This window comes from Chiloscyllium punctatum, chromosome 8 (genome assembly GCF_047496795.1).
Source record: "Chiloscyllium punctatum isolate Juve2018m chromosome 8, sChiPun1.3, whole genome shotgun sequence".
Classification (NCBI taxonomy): Eukaryota; Metazoa; Chordata; class Chondrichthyes; order Orectolobiformes; family Hemiscylliidae; genus Chiloscyllium; species Chiloscyllium punctatum.
Genome location: NC_092746.1, coordinates 71,529,897 through 71,556,465, shown reverse-complemented (window position 1 = coordinate 71,556,465; position 26,569 = coordinate 71,529,897). Strand labels below are relative to the sequence as shown.

At 38.9% G+C, this 26,569-nt stretch overlaps 1 protein-coding gene across 1 annotated transcript in view; it reads right to left on the bottom strand.

Moving 5' to 3' along the window:
* The window catches only part of LOC140480631 (V-type proton ATPase 116 kDa subunit a 1-like), a 145,906-nt gene extending 133,040 nt beyond the window's left edge, over positions 1-12,866 (bottom strand). Inside the window, exons 1-7 of the mRNA XM_072575759.1 lie at positions 12,806-12,866; positions 12,290-12,481; positions 11,859-11,937; positions 11,624-11,721; positions 9,935-10,063; positions 4,537-4,646; positions 201-327 (exon numbers count right to left, since the gene is read on the bottom strand). Coding sequence (XP_072431860.1) covers positions 201-327; positions 4,537-4,646; positions 9,935-10,063; positions 11,624-11,721; positions 11,859-11,937; positions 12,290-12,406 — 660 coding nt within the window. The 5' untranslated portion in view covers positions 12,407-12,481; positions 12,806-12,866. The remainder of the gene's footprint in view (positions 1-200; positions 328-4,536; positions 4,647-9,934; positions 10,064-11,623; positions 11,722-11,858; positions 11,938-12,289; positions 12,482-12,805) is intronic.
* Between the last annotated feature and the right edge of the window lie 13,703 nt (positions 12,867-26,569).

The window sequence follows — 26,569 nt, the reverse complement described above, 5'->3', positions numbered from 1 at the left end:
AGTGCGGAAGGAGATCATTCAGCCTATTGTTCCTGTGCCAGTTGAAGTTGTTTGTACTATTTCCTTTTCTCCACCCTTTCTCCATATCCTTTTTGTATTCTTGGTCAACTAGTTATCAAAATCAATTATGTGATAGCTTATTGTCCCTATCCATTTAGTGGTAAATTGATTACACATTAAGCACAGAATGTTTTTCTTACAGCCATACAGTCCTCTGCTGGAACATTGATTTCTACATGGCGTAAGACAATATTTCCATGACACAGCCTCCATAGTAATCTTTCAAAAGCAGAAAACCGTTCTCGTTGGATCACTCCAGCCACAAAACTACATAAAAATATGGGAAAAAAAACTTGAGATTAGATCATTTTAATGCATTATACCCAAAGACAATTTCATAGAATCCCTACAGTGTTGAAGCAAGCCATTTGGCCCATTCAGTCAACACCAACCCTTTAAAGAGCATCCCACCCAGATCCAACACCTTATACTGTCACTGTCACACTGCATTTCCCATGGCTACTTTACCTAGCCTGCACATCTCTGGACACAATGGGCAATTTAGCTTGGCCAATCCACCTAACCTGCACATCTTTGGACTGTGGGAGGAAACCAGGCCACCTGGAGAAAACCCACACAGACACAGGGAGAACATGCAAACTCCACACAATCAGTCAACTAGGATTGGAATCAAACCCAGCTAACCACTGAGCCACCAAGCTGTCCATTTAATGCCAATTAATTTAAACCTTTGATGGCTTTAAAGATAAATATACTGTGTGATGTGTTGCTAAACAATACACACCAGAAATTATTTCCAGTCCATCATAAGTTCATTGATCTCAGCCAGAGCAGATGTTTAACAACACATGTGGCTTTAATGTCTTTGACCTAAGTGGGATGGTTAAAAACTCGGTCATAATAATTCGATCTAATGATTCGTCCTGGGAAATTTGTAGGGGCAGATATTTCGACTTGATGTTCTGCATAGTTGAACTTTCTGGGAGCATCGACTTTGTAAACTTGCACATGAGAAATGTAAGATACAGTCAAGGAGCAGTAAAATGCTGTTCGGATGAGCAAGTTGATCTCCTTTCAGGTGAAATGAAGAATGGTCACGTTTCAGAGGTAACAGAATGGTGCCTTACCAGAGTCAAATTACATCCTTTCCAATATATTTTAGTTGTGCTTCATGTAATTATCAACTTAAATAAACAAACATTATTTAAGTTGCATGTTTACACCAACACTCATTTCCATTCTTTCATGTAATGTTCCTGGGCAAGGATATACTGTGGCATGGAATCTGGAAAATAAAAAAAACTGCTCTAGAGTCATCTACACTGGGCTATTTACCCTTAATGCAACTGTTAACCAAACTCATTGGATAATTTTAAAGGGAAACATGATAATTTGTGTCAATTACCTTGGATAACAAGAACAGGGTGAGCAATAAGCTCTTTACCTTCAAGGTATAAGCTGAAATTGGTATGGAATTTAGACTGTATATTTCCGATCACTCCAGACATTATTGCAACAGCCTGAATGACTTAGGTTGGAATTGATTATATTTATCTCTACAGATTACTTAGCAGTAATTTGAAAATGGCAGCACCAAAAAAGGCAGATCTATCTACATCCTTATACCTAACTTAGAGTTTCAGAAGCAGAAAGAAACAATTTAACAGTTTTTCCAACAACTTTGTGTGATGTAAAATTTTTTGTGGGATTGAATTATTTTAAAGTGGCCTACCAGCTAGTGGTCTATACAATGTAACAGCAAGATAAGAAAATACTAAAGAACCTGAACTCCTGGAATGAGTAGTGCATTCTATTCCTTTTGAAGTCAAATCAATAAAAATGACCAATAAAAAGGACCTTCACAATTAAGATAAACAGTTAATCAGTGTAGACAATGTTAGCTAATCTCGTGATTAAGCTTTGAATCATCAGCTCAGAATTTTCTGGGTACCGCTCTGAATCTGACTAGAATGTCAGGATGTAGATGTAGGCTAACACTATAGACTCTGCTGCTGACTCCTGTAACCCTCATACGCCCCCACACAGGGCTGACTATCAACAACATTAACTTGTCTGGTGAGAACTTACCCTTTTCCACTTTCCTGGTGCTATTTGAAACTTCATCAAAAAGCCAGATCTTGTTCAACGAGATGTAACTGAAATTTTAGTGGCAAACTAAATAATAATTGTTGCTGCACAACTGATCCATCCCCCAGAAATACATGTAGTGCTGTTAATATTCTCTGTAATGATCCATTACTTGATTCTTTATATGATTTTAAAAAAACCTTTTTCACAATATTTCAGCTTCCACCCACACTTGTATGATTTGATCTTTAATATATATACAAGTTTGGATGGCCATGAAAATTCTTGAAGGTAATATGATGAAAGGTTTAAATCAGGTACAGGTCTGATTTATATATGTATACCTATTAATTCATTCTTTTAAAGTTGGCTGTCTGAATAATTACATTGGATGTTAGCTAATTGTATGAAGGCTTTTAAAAAACAACTAGGGGTCAGTCAGTCTTCTGCAATAATGACCTAATTATGTATGTGTAAGAGAGCAGGTACCCCTGGAGTGACAATGGAAGCTTTCTGTTATCTGCTGGATTTGTGGTTAGGAGTGTAACCATTGAGGCCAATTAGCTTGATTGTCATTTAATTAAGGGCCAATTTTAGAAAAATGAGAGATGAGAAGTTATTGAGCAATTTGGAAGGGACCATGACTGGGATCAGAAACACAATATAGTTTTTAACCTAGAAGACAGTATAGAACAGTTCAGGGATGAGGTTACCTAAGCAGAAAGGTAGCTTTTACATGTGCTTGGTTAGAAATCTGCAGGTTATTAGAAGCTGAAAGATTTAGAAAGAATCCATTGACTTGAACTTAAAGACTTGAGAGAGAAGTGAACTTTCTCTAGATGTGAAACTGTAAAGAGGTGGAGTTGATGAATAGGTAAGACATTGATTAATGTGCATTTTAAGATCTTTTAAACTGTGTTCTATATGTAGATAGCTTGGTTTATTTTGTCTTATCTTTTTCCTTTTGTACACCAAACTTGTTATATTGTTCAATAAAATCTGCAACCTCATATTTTCAGTGAATGACCACCATGTTAAAACATAAGTATGTGATTGATTAACCCAGATTTCACTGTGGGGCCTGACTGTCCAACAAGACCATCTATTGGGGCCATTCACAATGATTCCATGCACAGCCATTTGCATTAGCACACCAATTGCGGTGTTGAGTTCCCAAAGTCACTGCTACACAGGGACCTCAGAGGCCCATGCAACCAAAAAGAAAATTAGAGGGAATGCTGATCATACAGTAATTAGCTAGTCTCACAACTTGATGATATCACTGTAGTTTGATGATAGGACTGGTAACGTATGCTCTCATGTTCAGATAGTTGGAATTCTCAGCACGACAAACAGGAGTTCTCTCAGTGCAAATTTCTTTGAGGTCATTGAGAGTAACCTTACTTCACCACTGACCACAAAATCTGAGCTATGCTCTGAATACAAGCAATAGGAAGTAATAGTTGCTTATTCTGCACAACCTACCAGCTGAGACAACATGGTTGACACTGAAGACTTGTCACCAACATCTGCTGTTCGTGGACTGTGTGCTACATGGTCTGTTCCCCAGGATGTATATTGAGATAAAAATTGACTGCACCTGGAGGATCATCAACTCATTGAAAGGTGCTCTTTGGTCTGCCTGACACCAGTTGGCCTTCCAGAGCGAGGAGTTGACCTTGACTGAGTGTTGCAGGACTACACACTGATGGGTGCACTAAAGCTTGGGGCAGCTGCCACTAAGACACAGTGGCGAAAGAGCAAGGTCTTTCTGCTGAAGTACAGTGGGGGCCTGTTCAGTTATCAGACCCTCCTGTGCCTCAATACATGTAAATAATATGTTGCACAGGTGAGAAATGCCTTTGGGTTTGTTGGAACTGTTGGATGAGTCAAACTCCAATATTTGTTTGTTCCCAATATGCAAAAACTGTACAGAACTGAACTGCTCTAGTGATCATGTATGTATATAAAGATAACTTTAAGAATAAAGTATATGTTTGAAATAAAATAATCATCTCATGAACAGCTAGGTAAAAAAACTGCTAGCCCAAGTAACTGGTATTTAGTCACAAATATTTTCACGCTCAAGAGTTTGGAGTTGAAAAGAAACAGAAAATCATACAGTACAATTGGGTATGGATTTCAGATCCTCTCCCTTAAGCTGACAGCACCACCAAAAGAGTTTACAGTAGCTACATTTAATTTGTAAAAGTGCTAGCGATAATTTCATATTTCTGATTATCTGAAACATGATGAAGGAGTTCTGTCACAATCACTACTCACTGGGGAAGAAAGAAATATAAATTGTGTAGTGCTGTGTACCTTCACATTTTGAGCTGTTTCTGGCTGCTGTATTTCAGGGCATGTTTTGGCACTTTCTCTCTTAATACAGCCTAGTTGTAAATACATGTGAAATGCAGGATTTACCCCAGTTTCAGACGTCCTCCTCCACTTGTACTGCTGAGCCTCCTTGAACATCCTGTTACAGCAACAGACTCTTCAGATGGGAGTTCAGAACCTGACAACTGGGATTCTGCCTGTAGAAAACAAAACCCAAAACACATTAAAACCCAGATGTTGGAAGAGCTTTCATTTTTTCAATTATTGCCAGCTAAAGCTTGTGTTTTTATAATGTGAAATTAGTTTTTCAATTATGTAAATACACAGCAGCCCAAATAAAGAATTCTAATTTACAAAACCATTATAATAAAGTCTAATTCATTTCTCCTTATGAGAACAAATTGATAAAATACAAACAACAAGCTTCTAGTAGCAAAAGTCAAAAACCTAGCTTTCCATCTGAACTTGAAAGTGATTGTGAGGTGCTCAGTGGAGACCTCTGACTAAAAGATCAGCAGCATAACATTTCTGATGTTAGGAGTCACTGCCCTGGCCTCTCCCTTCTGGATGCTGCTGACTCCAAGTTCCAAGGCCCCATTGTACTTGATTCCTTATCTATTTTTCATTCTTCCTATGCACTCGATTAGAATTGCAGCAGGAATGTAACAAATGGGCCACAGATTTTTAGATGCAACCTGTAAAATACTATAAATAAACAGGTGGTGATAACACTTGATATTAGCTACTACATCAACCTACCATCAAACAGTATATGTGAAACTATGGGCAGTTTGGCCTGTCTTCCAGCAGAAAGAGGGTTACTAAAGATAGCTTCGTCTGCACCTTAATACATGTGATAGGTGTTAGGACTTCATTAATCAATTATGATATAAGGCACAAGGCAGAAAGCAAGAAATATCACGCTGGTGGAGCAAAATCATTCAGCCTAAGCTGAATAGATTTATTCACAAAGAAATAATTATGAAAGCAACTGGATAAGCAAGAAATTGGTGAGATAGTACTTTAAGAACAAAGATGGAATCAGGTAACTAAATGTTAAAATATCCTCTTCAGAATGTATTTCCTACATTATCCAAGTACTTGCATTATAATCTTGCCTGAAAGTATTTGGTGAACTTTCTGATACAGTATAATACATGTGATATTGACCACATTAATTTAATTTCAAAAGCAAAGTGAATTGTTATACTGCACAGATGTTATAAGGTTGTAATAGTGGAAAATAAATAGCTGCTAATCATGATCATGATCAGTGCATCATAGAGTTTATTGTTTATAGAATGAACTGATGGGTTGATGTTTGTATATTTGGACATATATTAATGCTTTAACTATTTATAATTTGATTGGCACCTTGAATAAAATCTTTATATTGTGACTTTAATCTATGAACCAAGTGAACTGCAGGTCAACTGGTCACCATTAATCTTCACAATGGAATTTGAGGGCTTATGTCAACTTCTAGTTTGCCTCCATTCACATCATAATTGGATAACCTAACATACATAAATGATTCCTGTTTTGTGCAGGATGAAAGCAATATATTCATCAGTTGTCTTTCTGTCTGGGAAAAAGAATTATTTGTTGCTGTCACCTATAGAGCCAATCTGTTGTATGTTTCATACAAATGGTTCTTGAACAGTGTTAACAAATATTTCTAGTTAAATTGATCTGTCTGGCCCTATGGAGACTTTTTTGACAAATGTGTTTTCCTGCAACTGTCACTTATTATGCTCTCCACTTCCTACAGTCTTGATCAATTTGATGGAATTGTAAGATCCTGAAATGACAGAGTTTCTGCTCCTAACTGCTAAGCTTGCAATCAGGGAAGCTGAGCAAGGGCAACGTCAGAACTGTTAGGTGTGTCTGAATTGATAACTAACCTGTTTTCACATAAGTTTTCCCTGACATTGCCCATCATTGCAGTTGAAATTGGTTGGTTGGTAGTTGAAATTAAGTGATAAGAGATTAAAATAATTTTGACTCTGTTCAGATTCTTTTAGAATTCTGGGCAGAGTTTTCTCCCCTAAAAAGTAGTAGGAAAAGTGGTAGGAAAGGTGGTTTCGTTAGCACTAGGGAGCTATCTGCCTCCTTCCTATCCGATCAGAAATTAAGTTCTGGATTCCTTCTCCCTGTGACCATCGAAGCCAGGAGCTCCAGCAAATCTGGGCTCCAGCCGGTGATCTCCAGTCAACAACCATAGTCATCCCAATGGTGCTATTGAGTTCTAGAGATTCCAGTCTGTGATTGGCTGTCAGTTCCAGGTGGGTGGGACTTCTCATCCAGTTTTGTAAGAATAAAATATTGCTAACCATCATAAGAAATATGCCAGTCAACTGCCAATTTGATTCACACCATGTGATATGGTTACAAAGGCTATGGTACAATCTCAATTGTGACAATAGGATTGCCTCATAATGAATTGATACATGGATCTTGCCTGTGCGATTAGAGAGTGCAGGGGCTTTACATTGACATCAAATGACTGGAAGAGAGCAAAAAGGCATGATCACAGATGGAAGCTGAGGTCAGCAAACCGATTGAGTCAGTGCTGAAAAAGAATGAATAACCTTCCTAGACCTGCAGTGCCAAGTGAAAGTGAGTACCATGCAAACTGTGGCTGAATTGTGGATATGACCTATAGATCTGGGTCTGAAATTAAACAACTAATGTGACGTTCCACACACATCCCCATTCTCAATGTTGGAAGAGCCCAGCATTGTAAAAGACAAGGCTGAATCACTTGCAGCCATCTTCAGCCAAAATTGTTGAGTGGATGATCCATCTCAGCCTCTGCTTGATGTCCCAAGCATTACATATGCCAGTCAACAGCCAATTTGATTTACACCATGTGATATGGTTACAAAGGCTATTGGTCTTAATGAAATTCCAGTGACATTATGTGATAGTAGCATGTGTTGTAGAACCATCTGTACCTCATACTTAAGCTTTTCCTGCACAGCTGTTAAGCTGGCATCTGCCTGGCAATGTGGAAAATTGATCATATGTCCTGTTAACAAAAAGCAGTACAAATTCAATCAAGACAATTACTGCCCTATCAGTTTACCTCTGATCATCAAAAAGTGATCATTGATAGTGCAAGTGGCACTTATTCACTTGGTACTTCTTGGGCTCAACCATCCCCATCTGCCTCATTGCTTCCATCACAAGGTCAGAAGTGCAGATGGTTGCTGACGATTGTACAATATTTAGCAGCTTTGATCACTCCTCAGGTTCTAAAGCAATCCATTTCCATATGCAGTAGAATCTGGACAATATTCAGGCTTAGACTGATAAAGGACAAGTATCACGACCGTGGATTATAACTTTGGATCACCTATGGACATATTGAAATTTTAATTGCATCTTGTGTTTTTTTCAAAAAAAGAGATCCAGTCAATAATGTCTATGGATGTAAATTTTGTGACTTTTCTTTGGAGAGAACCCCTGACATTTCACAACTAAAGGTCTCAGGAAGCTTCAGTGGGATAAAAGCACTCCAAATTGAACTGTAATCTCCTATGAGTATCATAGACTGTGAACATGTTTTTAAAATAAAAGCAGCCGTCTGGGCGAAAAACACATTCCTGTTAAGGACAGGAGTTAAAACAAAGGTATAAACCTGGTCTGGAGGTGCTCATGTGTACGGATGGGCTAGGCACCCGTGTTCATGAGCCTAGGTTCAATGGCTTGTGTGCTGTGAAGGTCATGATCAAAGCGCTGTCTGCTGGTTACGCTTATGTTACAGGCAAAGGATGCTCTCACTCCATGTGCTAGCAGACAGTCAGCATGTCAGTTCAAATGGAAACAGGACAAAAGAATTTCAGCTAACCCACTAAACTAAGAGTCTTGAATTTGACTACTCAGCTCTTTACATTCCATCATGTAAGTCTTCACAAAAGATGGAGACTGATTGCCATATTTTTCACTTTTATACTTTTTTGGGGGCTTTTTTAAGATTCATTTCTTGTTTCTACTCTGTGTGTATGTGTACTGTGCTATTATTTCTTCTCACCCATTGACTCAAAGAAGATGTTAAAAGTGGCTTGTTTTAGATTATAAATTCATTTGAGGTGTGGAAGACAGGTATTTGCAAGGGAAGAGATATTTTTTAGTTAACCCAGTTGATATCAACAAGGGAGCAGGTAAATAAAAAAGGAGGGGTAGTTCATCCAGTGGGTTAGATGGGTTTGACAATTTGGAGTATTTTATCTGGAATGATAATAAATTGAGGACTATTGCTCACGGACTGGTCACAATACAAGTAAGCTCTGTGCCACATAAATGCCAGCTAACGAACATTCAATAAGACTGTATCCAACAATTGTCCATTTGCTTTCAGTGATATTAATTTAATGAATTCCTCACTATCAATATCCTGGTAGTTACCATTTACCAAAACTGAACTGGATTAGTTGTACAAATATTGTGGCTATGAGGGCAGGTCAGAGGACAGAAATTCTGAAGTGAGTAACTCACTTTTTGACTCTCCAAGGCCTGTCCATCATCTACAAAGCATATGTCAGGAGTAGGTGGCATACTTTCCTGGATGAAAGCAGCTTCAACAACAAACAAGAAGCTCAACATCATCCAGGTCAAACAACCCTCATGATTGGAAACCCATCAACTACATAAAACATTCACTCCCTCCACCTCCAATGCACAGTGGCAGCAGTACCTACTATCTACAAATTACACTGTAACAACTTGCCAAGGTTCCTTTAATCACTTTCCAAATTTGTAATTCCAAATTCTCTACCAACTGGAAAGATAATTGCATGGCAACACTTCCATCTTCAAGTTTCCCTCAATATAACATACCATCCTGACTTGGAGCTGTAACATCATTCCTTCACTGTCACTGGGTCAAAATCCCAGAATTTCTTTCCTAACAGCACTGTGGGTGTGTCTACATGACATGGACAGCATTGGTTCAAGAAAATAGTTCCGCATCACCTCTCAAGGGCAATTAGTGCAGAATAAGTGTTGGCCTGACCAGCGACGCTCATGTGTTGTGAAAGAATTAAAGAAAAGGATGTATGGGTGGTATGGTGGCACAGTGGTTAGCACTGCTGCCTCACAGCGGCAGAGACCTGGGTTCAATTCCCACCTCAGGCAACGGTCTGTGTGGAGTTTGCACATTCTCCCCGTGTCTGCGTGGGTTTGCTCTGGTTTCCTCCCACAGTCCAAAAATATGCAGGTTAGGTTAATTGGCCAAACTAAATTGCCTGTAGTGTTAGGTGTAGGGGAATGGGTCTGGGTGGGTTGCTCTTCGGAGGGTCCATGTGGACTTGTTGGGCCGAGGGGCCTGTTTCCACACTGTAAGTAATCTAAGTATTAATATCCTTTCCTCAAATAGAGGACTCTTTAATATTTCTCCTGATGGCACTCAAAGCAATTGTCATTCCATGATGGTGCAATAACATGAATGTATTCAATACATACGTGGTAATAACTGACATACCTCTTCAAAGAAATCTTCAGTTATCTGAAGAAGAAACTTTAGCTCTGTCAGCTCCAGGCAATTATTTTTCAAAGCTTCTTGGTTCGTGTTGATCTCTTTCAACTCTTTTTCTAGCTTTTCAAAAGCAACCTAAATGAGAAAATGTGGAAATTTTACTGCATCAATTCCCTGCCGTTTTGCAAAGAACATTTATGAAGGGCAGATAAACCTCATTAAAATTGATTTGCTGAGAGGACAATAGATTGAAATGTTTCTGCATCATTTTTAAAGGGGAGGAAAATATTCATTTTTGATTGAAATGGCAAACAAAATACATAACTTGTTCTTTGTTCTTTGAGCTTTACATCAGAGACAATATAATAACATCAGAAAAAAAATCATTTGTTTCTTTTCGAAAGGCAAATACTTTAAGAGATAGTTGAAAATGTCTGAAGCCTAACGTGGAGACTAAAACTACAATCTTGTTATTTTTGATGGAAGAATTACTTATAGGATTAAAGTTTTACATCAGCAATGCTGTACAATCATAAAACAATTGTAATCCTTGTTCTTGATCAGATGTAAAATGAAAATGTGTCCTACTTGTTTTGTTATGTAGTGCCAATCTCAGATAGTGAAGTAAATATCTGGAAAAAAGTGTCATGTCAAGCAATTTCTCTAAACTCTGTTAAAACTTTCTTTAGTTCCAAAGACAAAATACAGTAAAGAGCTCAATTTTGTTAGATGACAAAAGATCACAGTCCATAATGTTAGCAATCCACCTTCCTGGCAGGCACATGAGGTAATAATAAATGATGAAAAGGCAATAGTTCATTGCAGCATAACTTATCCCATATTGTTCAATATTATTTTAGAATTGTCACCTTTATGTCTTGCCAGAAATACTCATGATTCTTAGTATACTGCTAGAATATTGAACTAGTCAAAAATAGTTATGTCACAAAATTGTAATGCCACAAAACTGGTACAAAAGGAGCCCAGTGAAATGGGGGTGCAAACCACAAAAATAAAGTAGCAATTTAGTGATTAATGGATTTTGACTGTGATTACATTATTGACTCCCGATCAGAGGCCTGACCTCTAACCTTTTTTGCTTTTAACTGGTCTCGTCTAATTGAATAAAATTTGCCAATTCCTGGCCAGCCTCAATGAACAGAGATTGGAGAGGAAGAGGTCATTGAACCGTCACATAGCGCAGAGCCTCACAGTAAGTCAAAGGATACCATAGAGAATTGAAAGACAAAAGATTTAGAAAATGTAAACGAAGAAGGTGTGAGGAAAAACTGATTGGAAAAATATAATCAAAACTGGAACTCTGATTCATTTAGTTTTATGCAGTGAATACACATTATCTCATAAATACATCACTAGGAAGCGATAAATATTAAATTATTCAAAATGAAATTTAGAATCTTATTTATTTTTTGGTAAGTACAATTATCTTTACACTATGGAAGATCTCTTCAGAGTATACCAAATCACATTTTAATTTATAGCATAATCCCGTATTAATTCAATGGCATATAGATATGCTTTTTTAACAATTACTCTAAAATAGACTGTAATCATTTTATAATGAATTACATGTACATTAGAAAGAAATCTATGTTGAAACACAAAAGAAGAAATGTGACTTCCTGCAGAATCAGTAAATTAGAATAAACAGTAATTGCAGAAATCGATACATACCTCCAATTCGATTACATCCCTTGGGCAAGGCGTCTTATCATTTTCTGAACTTTCAATGATTGGAATGTTAGCTTTTGTAATTTCTTTTTCCAAAAAGCCTGAAAAATGAAAAAAAAAGAGATATGGTATTCAAACTTAAGCATTTGGCAGATTTTTAATAAAGATGATGAATTAATTTCTTAAAATAAATTTCACATGGAAGATTTTACTTATCCAACTAGGATGTAAAACCTACGTAGAATTCTCTCCATTTCCTCACATCGTCTGACATCATTCACAAATTTCCTCTGGAAAGCAATGATTCCTGGATTCAGCTATAAGTTTAGGAAAAATCAGAAGAAATGCTATTACTAGTATGAAAGATATGTATTTCTTATAGTTTCTATAACATAGTTTCTCCGATATTAAAAAGGTTGCTTTTCCATTGATTCTTGTAATTAGTTACTTAGAAGCACTAAATAAGTAATGGAGATATGTGATAAGCAGTTGGATTTTTGAAAGGAAAGTAACCAAGATAGCTATGCATTATTTTCATCATGCATGCATCAGTTGCGGGCTATGGAGGCTGCAGGGCTTGGATATAATTTGTAGCACTGCATCACATCTTTGTAAACAAAATACAAGCAAGTTTGTTATCATTTTTTAAATAATGTAAAATGTACTCACGTCTCTGAATTGTACAAGTCCTAACTCTCCCAGTTCATTAACACAACAGTATGCTGCCTCTGCCTGAACGAAAAGTTGAACCAAGCACATTTCTTCACTTCTGAAGATTGAGCCCATTCTCAGTTGTGAGTAATCTCTTGGAAGTCAAAGTGAAGTGCTCCACTTTGCTGTATTTGATCACAATATTCTTTCCTGGAGAAAAATTAGCAGCACATAGCATTTCAAATATTAATGTTTTAGCCTTTTGCTGTTTTACTTGATTGAAGAAGATGAAAGGCACTTGAGTATTTTTAGCCAGTCAGCAAATAATGTTAACAACTTAGTTAATTTATATCGAAATCAAATTCCATACTGTTGAAAACGGAAGCTAGCTGACAAAAGAAAAAATTACATTCCTTAGAACAAGTTTACAGTTCATTGAATAGAAAAGCATTTTCAAAGTTCATGACATGATGAAGCTTACACAAACCGTATATAAAAGCATTTGTTTACATGTTATGATAAAATCAAACAGACCTTGCAAGTTGGAGTCCAACAAAGGAGACAATCACCAACAAATGAGTTCTGGTAATGTGCGGAGCAGTATTATCAATAATGTAGGTTTGTATTTAACTTAAATAGTACCAAAAGTCAATTAAAGCCCATGCCCAGCAGTTGTATTAGTTACACTTTTTCCAGGCCTTTTCTGTCACAAATCAATATAATTAATGTGACAGAATCATCAATATGATCTGTCAACCTATTTAAGTTCATTCTTATCTGGTGTCAAATGATGGAAGATACATGAGCAGCAAAGCAAAACAATGGATTTGTTCTTATTAATTCCACTGTGCAATGGCCCAGTAAATATTAATGTAAAAGCAAGCAAAGTCTCATATATTCAATTCATTAAGGCAAGAAGTTTAATTTGAATGCAGCTTCCACAAATTCCAAAATGTATCCTATTACTTACATTACACTTTTGGTCAGCAAAAGTGCAATAAGCAATATGCTACATTAATTTGATTCGATTTGATTTATTATTGTCACATATACTGTGATACAGTGAAAAGTATTGTTTCTCTTGTTAACCAGAAAAATCATACCTTACATAAGTACATCAGGGTAACAGAACAGATTGCTGCATGTAGTGTTACAGCTGGAGAGAAGGTGCTGTGAAAAATCAACTCTAATAGATAATAAGTCTGTTCATAAGTCTGATATAAGCAGTGAAGAAACTGTGCTTAAATCTGTTGGTACATGCCTGGTGGGAGATGGCGGAAGAGAGTGTAACCTGGGTGGGAGGGGTCTTTGATTATGTTGCAGCTTTCCTGAGGCAGCAGGAAGTGTAGGTAGACTCAATGGAAAGGCTGTTTTTTTGTGATGGACTGGGCTGCTTCAGAAATCTCTGTAATTTGCAAGTCCAATTTATAATCAATGTACAATTATGTGTTGCTATTCCAGTTTCCAGTTCACTCCCTCATTTCTCACTTTTCCCTCCAATCTGTCACCTATGGCTGCAAGCTTTATTTGTTAGCTTTTTGGACTGTGTGGCTATTTTTGCTTCAAGGCAAACAATAATAACTTACAATTCTGTCAAAGTGATTGTTCTAAAGTGTTTAACAGGGCAGATTGGACATTATACAGGATTTGGAGAAGAGTTAAAAGCAGTCAATTTGATTTAGTTTCTGTGGACTTCTGATGGTGCAAGAGGATAGAATAGAATCGAAGGGCTTAGGAAATATTTCTGGACTGCAGAAGTCTGAGGGACTAAAAGTGCTGTTAATGTTGATAAAGTAAAGGAGGATATATCCATCCTCTGGGAAGAGGAGAATATTCTGGGGGTTGTCGGTGTTGGTGTGATTGTCACTATATTCAAGAAAGGTTACTTCCAGTTTCAGTGACTAAAGAGAAATCTCTTGTTTTCCACTTGAAAATATCTTTGGAAAGATTCCTATCATTTACTTCCTCTAGAGGCTGAGGAACACCTTTCAGAGTCAAAGTCAGGATTTTCTCAACCAAGAGACACAATAGACATGATCTTCATTATGTCAACAAATTGATTCCCCTCCTCGCATTTGCTTACAATCTCTATACATGGTTTCTTTCAGTTAAAAAACCCTGTGGCTTTGCCAACTGTGAAGCTTTATGCAGAAGCCTTCTCAAGTTAGGGTGTCCTCAGAAATGTATCACCATCTTATCCCTAATCCCACAATGATGTATCAGCCATAATCCTCACCAACACTAACGGAACCAACTTTGACTCAGTTTCAGTGAAGATTGAGATCAAACAAGGGTGCACCGTTGAACTAACTCTCTTCTCCAGTTTTCTCATTGCAGTACTGCACCTCATCTTCAGGAAGCTCTCCATAGACATAGAAATAATGGACAGAACATAGGTTCAACCCATGCTTCTTTCAATTCAAAACTAAAATCTTTCCAATATTAGCCGTTGACCTTCAGTGTGCAGATGCACAATGGGCCAGAGCTGGAAGAATAAAAGGTTATGGATTAAAACAAGAGGCTGATAAAGATTACAGTGATAGAAGGATTTGAAAATGATTAGATTGAACATGGAAGAACCAATGGTGTACAGGAGTGATTGTTTGGAGAATATTAGAAAGTACAGTCTGTTCTGTTATAACATGATAGTTGCGTTCTCGTGCAACCTCGTGTTATAGAAAATCATGCAATAGAAATAATGGGGCCAATGGGAAAAATGGTTGGGGTGAACCACCAAAAATATCAGCAAAAATCGCAAACAATAGCACAATCTAAGTAAAAAATAAAATCAAATAATACAATAGATTTAACACTTTAAGGGGTTTCTGTGTTTGCTGAGTTACTGTACTGTATTAAGACAGAGGCAGAGGGTCATCATTCACATTATCATTACTTTCAGATCCAGTTCTGGGTGCAGGGTTACAACAAAAGAAAATATTTAGTCCAGCCGTGGATGGCTGGGGTTCATTGTCCTCAGCCTGTTTCTTGGGGGCTCGGCTTAAAAAAAACATCTAGTTTTTGCTACTTTACCATCTTTCTTCTTTCATGAAGAAGCCGTTCACAGGGTGCCAGATAAGACTTTGTGCCACGAACTGCAATCCTGCTGCGTTCTGCACCGTAGCCATTGTCCTCTAAGTGCTGCAGCTGCTTCTCAACTTCCCTCAGGATAGAAGACAAAAGAGAAGTGGAAAGTTCTTATGGTGCTGTATCCTGGAATTCATCGTCTTCATCTCTAGCTTCAATTTCCCCCACAGCAACAGGTTGTTGTAGGTCAATCACCACCTCTTCAAAACCAACTTGCTTTGCAAGAGCGTCACAATGTTCTTTGATTGCTGGAAGCTTATGTGATGGTTTGCTGCCTTTAAAATCATGAAGAAAATCTGGGAGGAGTTGCTGCCAAACTGCATGCAGGCAGTCCTTACTGACATCACCCCAGGCCTCCACAATGATGTCAATAGCATTCTTAATGTTAAAGCTCTTCCAAAACTGAAGGGACACTGTCCTCACTATTCCCCATTCAGTAGCTGCAATCAGCTTCCTGAATGTGCTCCTTAAATAATAAGCTTTACAAGCTGCCATTGCACCCTGGTCCATGGGTTGAGTGAGAGAGGTTGCGTTCAGTGGTAGAAATAGCACTTTGATGTTTTCAGAAAACTCACCAATGGTGGGAAACCGGTTTGGTGAAATCCCAATCTTTTCTCCTGCAATAATTTCTAAAAACATTCTTGAAAACATCAACAATAAGATCAGAAGACATTTGCCCCGTCAACCAATCTCTTTTGCTTTACCCAAAGTAAACACTGAGAGTGGGTTTAAAGTAATCGGGGATGGAATCGCATCATAGCCAACAGGAGTTTGTGTTTTATAATAATCGTTCCCCAATTCATCAATCACGTTACAGCCAATTCATGTTGTTGAAACGCACGTGACAGGAGAATGACCTGTACTTGGGAAGAAGGAAGATTAGAAGTGAAGGAATGGATGTGAGGGAAGGAGGGGAGGAACAGAGGAAGGAAAACGAGGATGGAGGGAGAACTTTTATTTGTATTATTATATTTTGTAAACAGCATGTATTGGCCAACTTTCTACATTGTTAGATGCCAATATTGTAACCATTTCAGAACAGTTTGTTTAGAAGGTTGACCAATCCTGAAACACAGCACTTCAGCATCACAGTTTAGATACAGCTGAGGCTAACACTGCACAAAAAACAAAGCCAAAGAACTGTAGATGCTGGAAATCAAAAACAAAAGTAAAAATTGCTGGAAAAACTCATCAGGTCTGGCTGATGGAGACAAAGCAGAATTATTGTTTTGTGTCGAGTGACCCGGCTCTGAAGGGTCACTGGATTTGAAAAGTTAACTCTGCTTTCTGTCCACAGATTCTGCCAGACCTGCTGAGTTTTTCCAGCAATTTCGGCTTTTGTTACTGCTGAGATTGATAGATTTACCTCTGTCCAGAAGTGTTAGAATTAGGTATACAAACACAAATGGCAGCGCATCAGAAGGATATGGACCTTCCTAAGTAGATGTTAATCATGGCAGAAATAGCAGCAGGGAGAACATTATTTGTCTTTTGTGTACATACCCAAGGGCTCCAACAAAGGCTGATGAACAGAGAAGAAAGATGTGTATAGCTCAAAGTTGCTTATTATGTGTCATAAGATGTATTTATTTTTAGTATTAACAATCCATGTATATTTGTGAACATTTAATCACTGAAATTTGTTCTACATGTCAAGATTCACTCTTCTCTCAGCCTCTTTTTCTCATACTTAGGTGCCAATGATGAATGAAAATATTTCTTGAAAATGAATAAACAGTGGCAATGTAGTGTTACAACCTTTGCTCCTATTTTTGATTGAATTCACAAACAATTATTGACACAGGATGGTTTTATTGATGATTTTATTGATTCTACAAATGACTACGTACTGCTGCAATAGTGTACATAAATCAATGTGACCAATTAGATTCGACCTTTTCAAATGTAAGATTGATTTAATAAGTAAGCTACAGAAACCAGTAACATACCTATTCAAGCACACAGGAGTTCTGACATGTGTCAGAATTTCAAGCTGTGCCCATTTATGATACAGATACGAGTGTGCTGGCAGTGACAATGGCCTCTCCAGAAATTATGAGGCTACCATTTCTCTTTAGTTTCAATAGTTTCCCAACACCTTGAGACTAGGCAGTAGGAGTGAGACTGGAAAAGCCCTCACCTAGTATGGAATCTTTGAGACAGTGTGCCAATGCGATCACCACTGTGGGGTACAAATGATGACTTTCCAATCTCTGCAACAGCTAAAATTCAGAAAGACTCTGGTGTTGAATGGAGGCTATGAAGAGACTCTGAAAACACGAGCAAAACTATATCAATGTACAGGAACTAAAATAATTTTGCATTTGTAAGAATGAATTGTCATCTGAGCAGGGCTGCATCAAGTGGGGTTATAGGATGTGGTACCTATATCTTTGAGAAGTAGGATTCTGACAGGACTCCGTATTGACCACACAGGAATAGTTGGTACACATTAAATAACAAGAGGTGTTGTTAATTGGCTTCGTCGAGACAGTGACTTGGAATTATTTTTAGACGCATGGATTGTTTGCCAAAATTATAGAAATGAATTGCCAAAAATACTCAACGCAGACATGGTAGAGAGTCCATGTGGATGTTTGTGAAAAGGGAAATGATAATTTTTTTGATACTCATTGATTACCACTCAGAGTGGGTTGGAGAAAAGCACTTAGAGCAAAACAGCAATACTGAATATACATTCAATGACTTATGGCCTATTTTCCTGGAAGTAGATTACAGGAAGATGTGTCAACTAATTTTTGTATTGCTGCATTCCAAACTTCCACGAAACAACATGGTTTTAAATGTACCCTTATTATTATCCTTATTATTCAGCATCAAATAGAGCAGCTGAAAGATCCATTATAGAATCACACACACGCATGCGCACACACGCACACTCTCTCTCGCACACACACTCTTTTTCTCAATCACTCACATACACGTGCTGAAGGAGGGGGGTGGGGGTGGGGGGGTGGGGGGAGGGTTTCACTCCAGATTCTTTTCTGTCAAAATAAAACCTGACCTCAGCTTAAAACATAGACAGATTCAAAGTGGGCCCTCTCACCTAAAGTGCATTGTCGAACCTGAGATGTCACCTCTTGTACATTGAAAAAACCCTTAATTTTCTGGGGACAAAAACTTGAAAGGAATCTGGATTTTGCATTTTAATCAACAGTTTACCTCTGAACTGATTAAAGGATTCAACAAGAGTAGCTAGTTTTAAAGTTATTATCTTTTTGCTTATAAATACTGCATCTTACACCTCTCTACCATAGCATGCCTGAGGAAGGAGTTGAGCTCTGAAAGCTTGCAATTTCAAATAAACCTCTTGGACCTGGTGTCATTTGATTTTTCACCTTGGCAAAAGTGAGGACTGCAGATGCTGGAAATCAGCGTCTAGATCAGAGTGGTGCTGGAAAAGCACAGCAGGTCAGGCAGCATCCGAGGAGCAGAAAGATCGACATTTCGGTCAAAAGCCCTTCATCAGGAATAGAGGCAGGAAGTCTCTGGTTTCACACACACATCCACCGATGTCATTTATTGTATCCATTGCTCCCGATGCAGTCTCCTCTACATTGGGGAGACTGGACACCTCCTCGCAGAGCACTTTAGGGAACATCTCTGGGACACCCGCACCAATCAACCCCACTGCCATGTGGCCCAACATTTCAACTCCCCCTCCCACTCTGCCGAGGACATGCGGCCTCCTCCACTGCGTCTCCCTCACCACCCGACGACTGGAGAAAGAACACCTATTTTCTGCCTCGGAACACTTCAACCCCAGGGCATCAATGTGGACTTCACCAGTTTCCTCAATTCCCCTCCCCCCACCCTTACCTCAGTTCCAATTTTCCAGCTCAGCACTGTCCCCATGACCTGTCCTACCTGCCAATCTCCCTTCCCACCTATCCATTTTACCCTCCCCTCTGACCTATCACCTCCATCCCCACCCCCATTCACCTATTGTACTTTTTGCTACATTCTCCCCCAACCCCCCATTTATCTCTCCACCCTGGTCAATAGGGTCAAGGAGCTGAAGAATGGCAGATGGGAGTTTAATTTAGATAAATGTGAGGTATTGCATTTTGGTAAAACAAACAAAGACAGGACCTATACAAGCATGTTGAATAGCTTCTTAACCACCCTATCTATATGTGATGCAAATATCAAAGAATTATGCACCTGAACTCCCAGGTCTCTCCGTTCTACAACAGTATCAAGGCCCTACCTTTAATTCTTTGCTTGTATTCATTGCTCAGACCTTTGAGTACAGGAGTTGGGATGTTATGTTGAGGTCGTACAAGACGTTAGTGAGACTTTATTGGAGTACTGTATCCAGTTCTGCTCACTCCAGTTATAAGAAGGATATTATTAAGCTGGAGAGGGTTTGGAAGAGATTTACCAGGATGTTGCCAGGGATGGGGGGTTTGAGTTCTAAGGAGGGGCTTGATAGGCTGGGACATTTTTCACTGGAGCATAGGAGGTTGAGGGTGACCTTATAGGAGCTTATAAAATCATGAGGGGTATACTTCAGGTGAATGATTGATGTCTTTGTCCTCAGTTGGGGAATTTTGATACTTGGGGACATATTTTTAAGATGAGAGGAGAAAGATCTAAAAAAGAAATGAGGAACAATTTTTTTACATAGGGAGTGTGGAATGAACTTCCAGAGAAAGTGGTGGATTCGCATACAGTTACAACATTTAAAAAACATTTTTATAAGTACATGAATAAGAAATATTTGGAGGGTTGTGAGTCAAGCACAGGCAAGTGGGACTAGTTTAGTTTGGGATTATGGTCAGCATGGACTGGTTGGACTGAAGGAGCTGTCTCCATGTTGTATGAATTTATAACTCCATTATAGGTGGAAAACTAAGTAGGTGGTGGTCTCTTTCCACTATCCCTATGATATGGAATTGTTTTAAACCCTTTTGGCATAACAGTGTAATGTACATCTGGGAAAGGGTTGGTTAGCTCAGTTGGCTGGACAGCTAGTTTGTAATGCAGAGTGCTACCAACAATATGTGTTCAATTCCTACACCAGTTGAGGTTACTATGAAGGACTCTCATTCACAAACTCTCCCCTTGCTTGATGTGTGGTGGCCCACAGGTTAAGCCACCACTAGCTATTTCTCTCTATGGGAGAGCAGCTCTGTCAGGACTATGGCAACTTTACCTTTACGTCTGAAGCTTTTATGGCTTAAAAATGAGAAATACCAATAACTCCATGAAAATTTGTCAGGAGCAGTGAAATGAAGAGCCTTAAAATAACAAACATTGTGTGTCAGTAGATCACAGATGGCTGCTATGTTTATGACTGTAATAAAGGTTTGCACAGAGAATTTTGGTTCTTGATTGCTGCATTATGGGCTATTGACATTGAATAATCAACTAAGTATTTACAGAGGTTATAATACTCAAATCTGATTCGTCTGAACTGTCCATTGGATCATGCTCAGACAGAAAGAATGGGAACTGGTGACAGGGATTGTTCATTCGTTTGCTTCAAATTTCTCATTTTTGGTTGCTTTATCCAGAGTTGTTTACAACCACTGGCAGGAAATGTGTACTGCCAAGAGAGCATCACAGTTTCTGACCCTTGACCATGACCTTTACCAATGGCTGCTCCTCCCATTCCTAATTTTCAGTTCTGGGAGTTGGACTGCATTGGAATTCAGGCTGGGCAAGCTTTGGAGAGTTGAGGTGCCTTCTGCTTTCCAAGGTGGACTGGACATTAAGCCGGCTTTGGGATTTCATCACTGTGTCCAAAAAAATTAAAATAAATAAACAAACCATAAAACATGTCAGTTCTCACCCCCCCTCCCCCCTCCATTCCACCATTCCCAATATCATGTCAACTCAAATCACCCTATGTCTCACCAGCCGTGTCCCATAACTTTTCATAATACATATACCACCTTATGTCCCACTACTCTATGACCTCTCAAATCCCTTATGTTAACTTCCTGCCAACTTAAGCCAAACCCTAATTCCACCCACTACCCTTTCCTCTTTTTTTCACTATGCCAACTCACCTAATATCCATGAATACCCATACACACAGGAGGAAAAAGTAATGATTTGACAGCACACTCTGTTGAGAAAAGCACTTTTATTCATAAATTTTGATAGTTCTTGATAGGTTTTCTTCTTCTTTGCCATGTGGACAGTTCCAAGAGATTTAAGCACCTTACAATTCTCCTCACAATTTTCTCTACAGTTAGAAATCACAAAGGACACCTGATCCATCCCATTCTAGCAAGAAGGGTACCTGACCTATATGAAAGGTAACTGACCCTCAAAGGTTACTTGATCCCCAAAGGTGTCCCAGAGCCATGTCCATAGGGCCATGTCCATAGGGGCACCTTGCCTCTCCAAAAGCATAACTTAGTGATCCAAATTAATCCACTATGTTCAGACCTGTTAAGAGACAATAAGATGTAGGAACAGAAGTAGGCAATTCAGCCCATGAAGTCTGCTCCACCATTCAATCTGATCATGGCTGAATGGCTAATCCTTATCTCCCCTTCCTTACCTTTTCTCCATGACCCTTGATTCCTTTGCTGATTAAAAATCTCTCCATCTCAGCTTTGAATATATTTAATGACTCAATCTTGACAGCCTCTGTGGTAAAGAATTCCACTATCCTTTGAGAAGAAATTCCTCTTCATCTGTCTTATATGTGTAATCTCTTATTCTGAGACATATTTGGCTACATTTCAGATCCTTAGGCATATGGTGTTAAGAAAGCCACCTTTGGTATTTCATGAGTTAAAGGGCTCCAACTAGTCACATATGAGGAAAATGTTCTTCCTTCTGCTCTTTCTGAGTTCGTGCTGATGTCTGCTGTCACTTGTTCAATGTTGAGTTTTTACCAAGTCACAGTCTAAGCATTCTTTTGCTTTGTAAATAGGCTGTATAACAGTTCTTTGTGGTTTAATAACCTGTTCCATGGTAATCACTTGGTCGAAATGCTGTCTCAGTGGACCAAGGATTTATTAATTATCAAAAGAATAGAACGAGTTCACTGAAGTTGGCTCAGAATGCCTGACAGTTCCTGAAATTTATTAGAGCAGCATTGATTCTACAGATAATTTTCTTCAAAAAATCTTGTTGTCATTTCAATTGATTCATCTTTGCAGCTCCTCTAATAATTTACTTAGTCTGTCAGAATAAAAGCTCATAAGGAAAGCTACTTAATCCAATTATGTTAAAAATGTCTTATCAGGAGAATTGATTTAATATTCTTGAACCCTGAGAAGTTTTCACAACAAAACATTTGGGAAATATAAAAGAATATCCTTCAAATGTTTCTACTCACGCACCACAATAGTTTGTAAGGCACTTACTGGGCTGCGGTCCAAAGTATCAACAGAGTTTTCAAGACAGCTGTAACAAAGCTTCAGGATTTCTATAGACTGCTGGATAACAAGTCAAATTATTCCATGGGTCTATTATTTCTGTTGTCGAATACTAAATGCAACTGTCTTCTGGAATCATCAATCTGGACTCTAGGGAATATTTCTGGTATCCGAACAACCAACTCAAGGCATTGTTTTGGCGCCTCAAAGCAGGTGTGTTTGTTTGGTAAATTATGAAAATCACAATAGTTATCTGCGTTGTTCTCACTGACATGTAACATTGAATGCCTTGAAATACTGAACACTGATAAAATGTTTGTCCTTATGTGGATTTGATGGATCTAACTTGCAAAGTCATGAACGTAGACAACGGTTCCTTCACTTGTCAGAACCCAGCTAGCCTGTAAACGTTGGCTGTACTATCTCTTATTGAAGCAGGGCTATTGAAACAAAAAAATGAGTAGCCCACCAAAACAATGCAATAACAACCTACTTTATGCAATGCTGTGACCTACGTTGCATTGAAAGAATGAATAGCAAAAAAGCATTATGCCCTTTATGTATGGATTACAGGTCCAAACATTAGAACATACAACAGTACAACACAGGAACAGGCCCTCCATCATTTCTGTGTCAAACATGATGCCTTTCTAAAGTAAGTTCATCTGCCTGTCCATTGTCTGTATCCCTCTATTTCCAAAACCTGTGCCCACACCTCCTCCCTCACTTCCATCCAAAGCCCCAAAGGAGCCTTCCACATCCATCAAAGTTTTACTTGCACATCCACTAATATAATTTATTGTATCTGTTGCTCCCGATGCGGTCTCCTCTACACTGGGGAGACTGGATGCCTCCTCGCAGAGCGCTTCAGGGAACATCTCCGGGACACCCACACCAATCAACCACACCGCCCTGTGGCCCAACATTTCAACTCCCCTTCCCACAATGCATAGGACATGCAGGTCCTGGGCCTCCTCCACTGCCACTCCCTCACCACCCGACGCCTGGAGGAAGAACACCTCATCTTCCCCCTCAGAACACTTCAACCCCAGGGCATCAATGTAGACTTCACCAGTTTCCTCATTTCCCCTCCCCTCCACCTTACCCCAGTTCCAACCTTCCAGCTCAGCACTGTCCTCATGACCTGTCCTACCTGCCAATCTCCCTTCCCACCTATCTGCTCCACCCTCCCCTCTGACCTATCATCTCCATCCCCACTCCCATTCACCTATTGCACTCTTTGATACCTTCTGCCCAGCCATCCCCTCCCCCCCCCCCCCCCCTCCCCCCCCCCACCCTCCATTTATCTCTCCACCCTGGAGCCTTACTGACTCCATTCCTGATGAAGGGCTTTTGCCCGAAACGTCGATTTTGCTGCTCCTCGCATGCTGCTTGACCTGCTGTGCTTTTCCAGCACCACTCTGATCTAAACTGCCTCTATTTCCTGCCTGTCCACGTGTCCATCTAAATAGCTCTTAAAACTTGCTATCGCATCTACATCTACCACTATCCTGGCAGTGCTTTTCAGGCACCTACACTTTCTATATCAAAACACTTGCCTCGCACATCTCTTTTAAACATCCCCGCTCACCTTAAACATGTGACCCCTAGTTTTTAAACATTTGCACCTGGGAAAGACACTCCGATTATCTACCCTATCCATAATTTTATACACATCTATCAGATCACCCCTTAGCCTCTAATGCTCGAGCAAAAGCGATCTACGTATGTCCAACCTCTCCTGATAGCTAATACACTCCTATTCATGCAACATCATGGTAAACCTCTCTAATGCCTCCACATCACTCCAGTAGTGTGGTGACCAGAACTGCAGACAATATTCCAAGTGTGGCTTAACTAAAGATTTATATAGCTGCGACATGGCTTGTCAACTTTTATACTCAGTCACCTGCCTCAGTGGACTTGTTAAATAAAGGAGCAACATTGACAATTCTCCAAGCGTGCCATACACCTTTTTTTTAACCACCTTATCTGCTTATGTTGCCACTTTCAGGGAACTGTGGGCTTGCAGCCCATGATGCCTCTGTGTGTCAGTGCTCCTAAGGGTCCTGCTATTTACTGTATACCTTCTTCTTGCATTTGACCTCCCAAAATGCATCACCTCACGCTTATCTAGATGAAACTCCATCTTCCGTTTCTCCGCCCAAATTTTGAACTGATGTATATCCTGCTGTAACCTTTGACAACCTTCATCACTATTCTAAACTCCACTAACTTTCATGTAATCTGCAAATTTATGAATCAGACCACCTATATTTTCCTCCAAATCATCTATACATATTACAAACAACAGAGCTACCAGAACTGATCCTTGTGTGACCCTACTGGTCACAGACCTCCAGTCAGAAAAACATCCATCCACAACTACCTTCTGTCTTTTATGACCAAGCCCAACTTATCAATTCTCCATGGATTCCATGTGACTTAATCGTCTGGACTGGCCTATCAGGAGGGACCTTGTTAAATGCTTTTGTAAAGTCCACGTCGACAACATTCTCTCCTTCTCTTCATCAATCATCTTCATCACTCCCTGAAAAAACTCATTCAAATTTGTGAGACCAGGCCACCCCTGCACAAAGCTACACTGACAATGATTAATAAGTCTATTATCTTGCAAATGTGAGTAAATCCTGCCTAAGAACCTTCACAAATAATTTTCCTCTCACTGATGTAAACCTCACCAGCCGATAATTTCCTGGATTATTCCTGTTGCCCCTCATAAACAAAGGAACACCACTGGCTATTTTCCAGTCTTCTGGTGTCTTGCTTGTACCTAAAGAGGATACAAAGATGTCTGCAAAGACCCAGCAATCTCCTCCATTGCCTCCGTCAGTATCCCACAATAGATCTCATCAGGACCTGAGGACTTATCTACCCTAATGCTTTTCAAAACACTCAATACTTCCTCCTTCTTAATATTGATATGGCCTCAAATATCAACATTCCCATCCCTAGTCTTACCATCATCTATGCCCTTCTCTTTGTTGAATATAGATGTGAATTATTCATAAAGAATCTCACCCATTTTGGGTCCATGCATAAATTCCCTCCTTTGTCCCTGAATGGATCCTTACTTTCCCGAACTATGCTCTTGATCCTAACATAGCTGGAATAATACCCATATGGTGAATAAACAATGCATTGATATATTTATTAATAGAGAAAGTGAAATAAAAAAAATTTATCAAGTCTTGAGAATTATGTAAATATGAACTGGATTCAGATGTATTCAGTAATTTCTCATGTTCAGTTCTTCCATTTTTACCTCATCTATGTTTATTTGTAAACTTCTTTGAAGCTATGAAATAATTGGAATCTAATTAAAAATATATTTTTTGGACTTTATTTTTATTTCAAACAAGCTGAGCTGTGTACAATACTCAGCAACACTTTAGAACAAATACTTCCAAACAGAATTAATTTACTTTGATTTGATTTCTTGGCTTGACTCTAGTTTAGTTTGATTTCTAATTTTTACTGTCATGATTTCTACTAATCATTCTTTTCATCCTCCGTCATTTTCAAAATTCTCATCTTTTTCACCAGCATAAAAACCAACCTCATTCTCCACACTTTATAGTTTCTACATTTCTTTTATTGTCTACATTTTTAGTGTTTGTTGTAACATTAAATACATCCTTGTAATCCATGTTGGATGTTCCTCCTTCCTGAGTCAATTATACCCTTTTTAATATGGATCACAGGTCCAAACACTAGAATATAGAACAGAACAACACAGCTACAGCCCCTTCAGCCTGACATTTCTGTGCTGAACATGAAGCCATTCTAAAATAGGTGAAGGAGGCCCAGGACCTCCATGTCCTTGGCA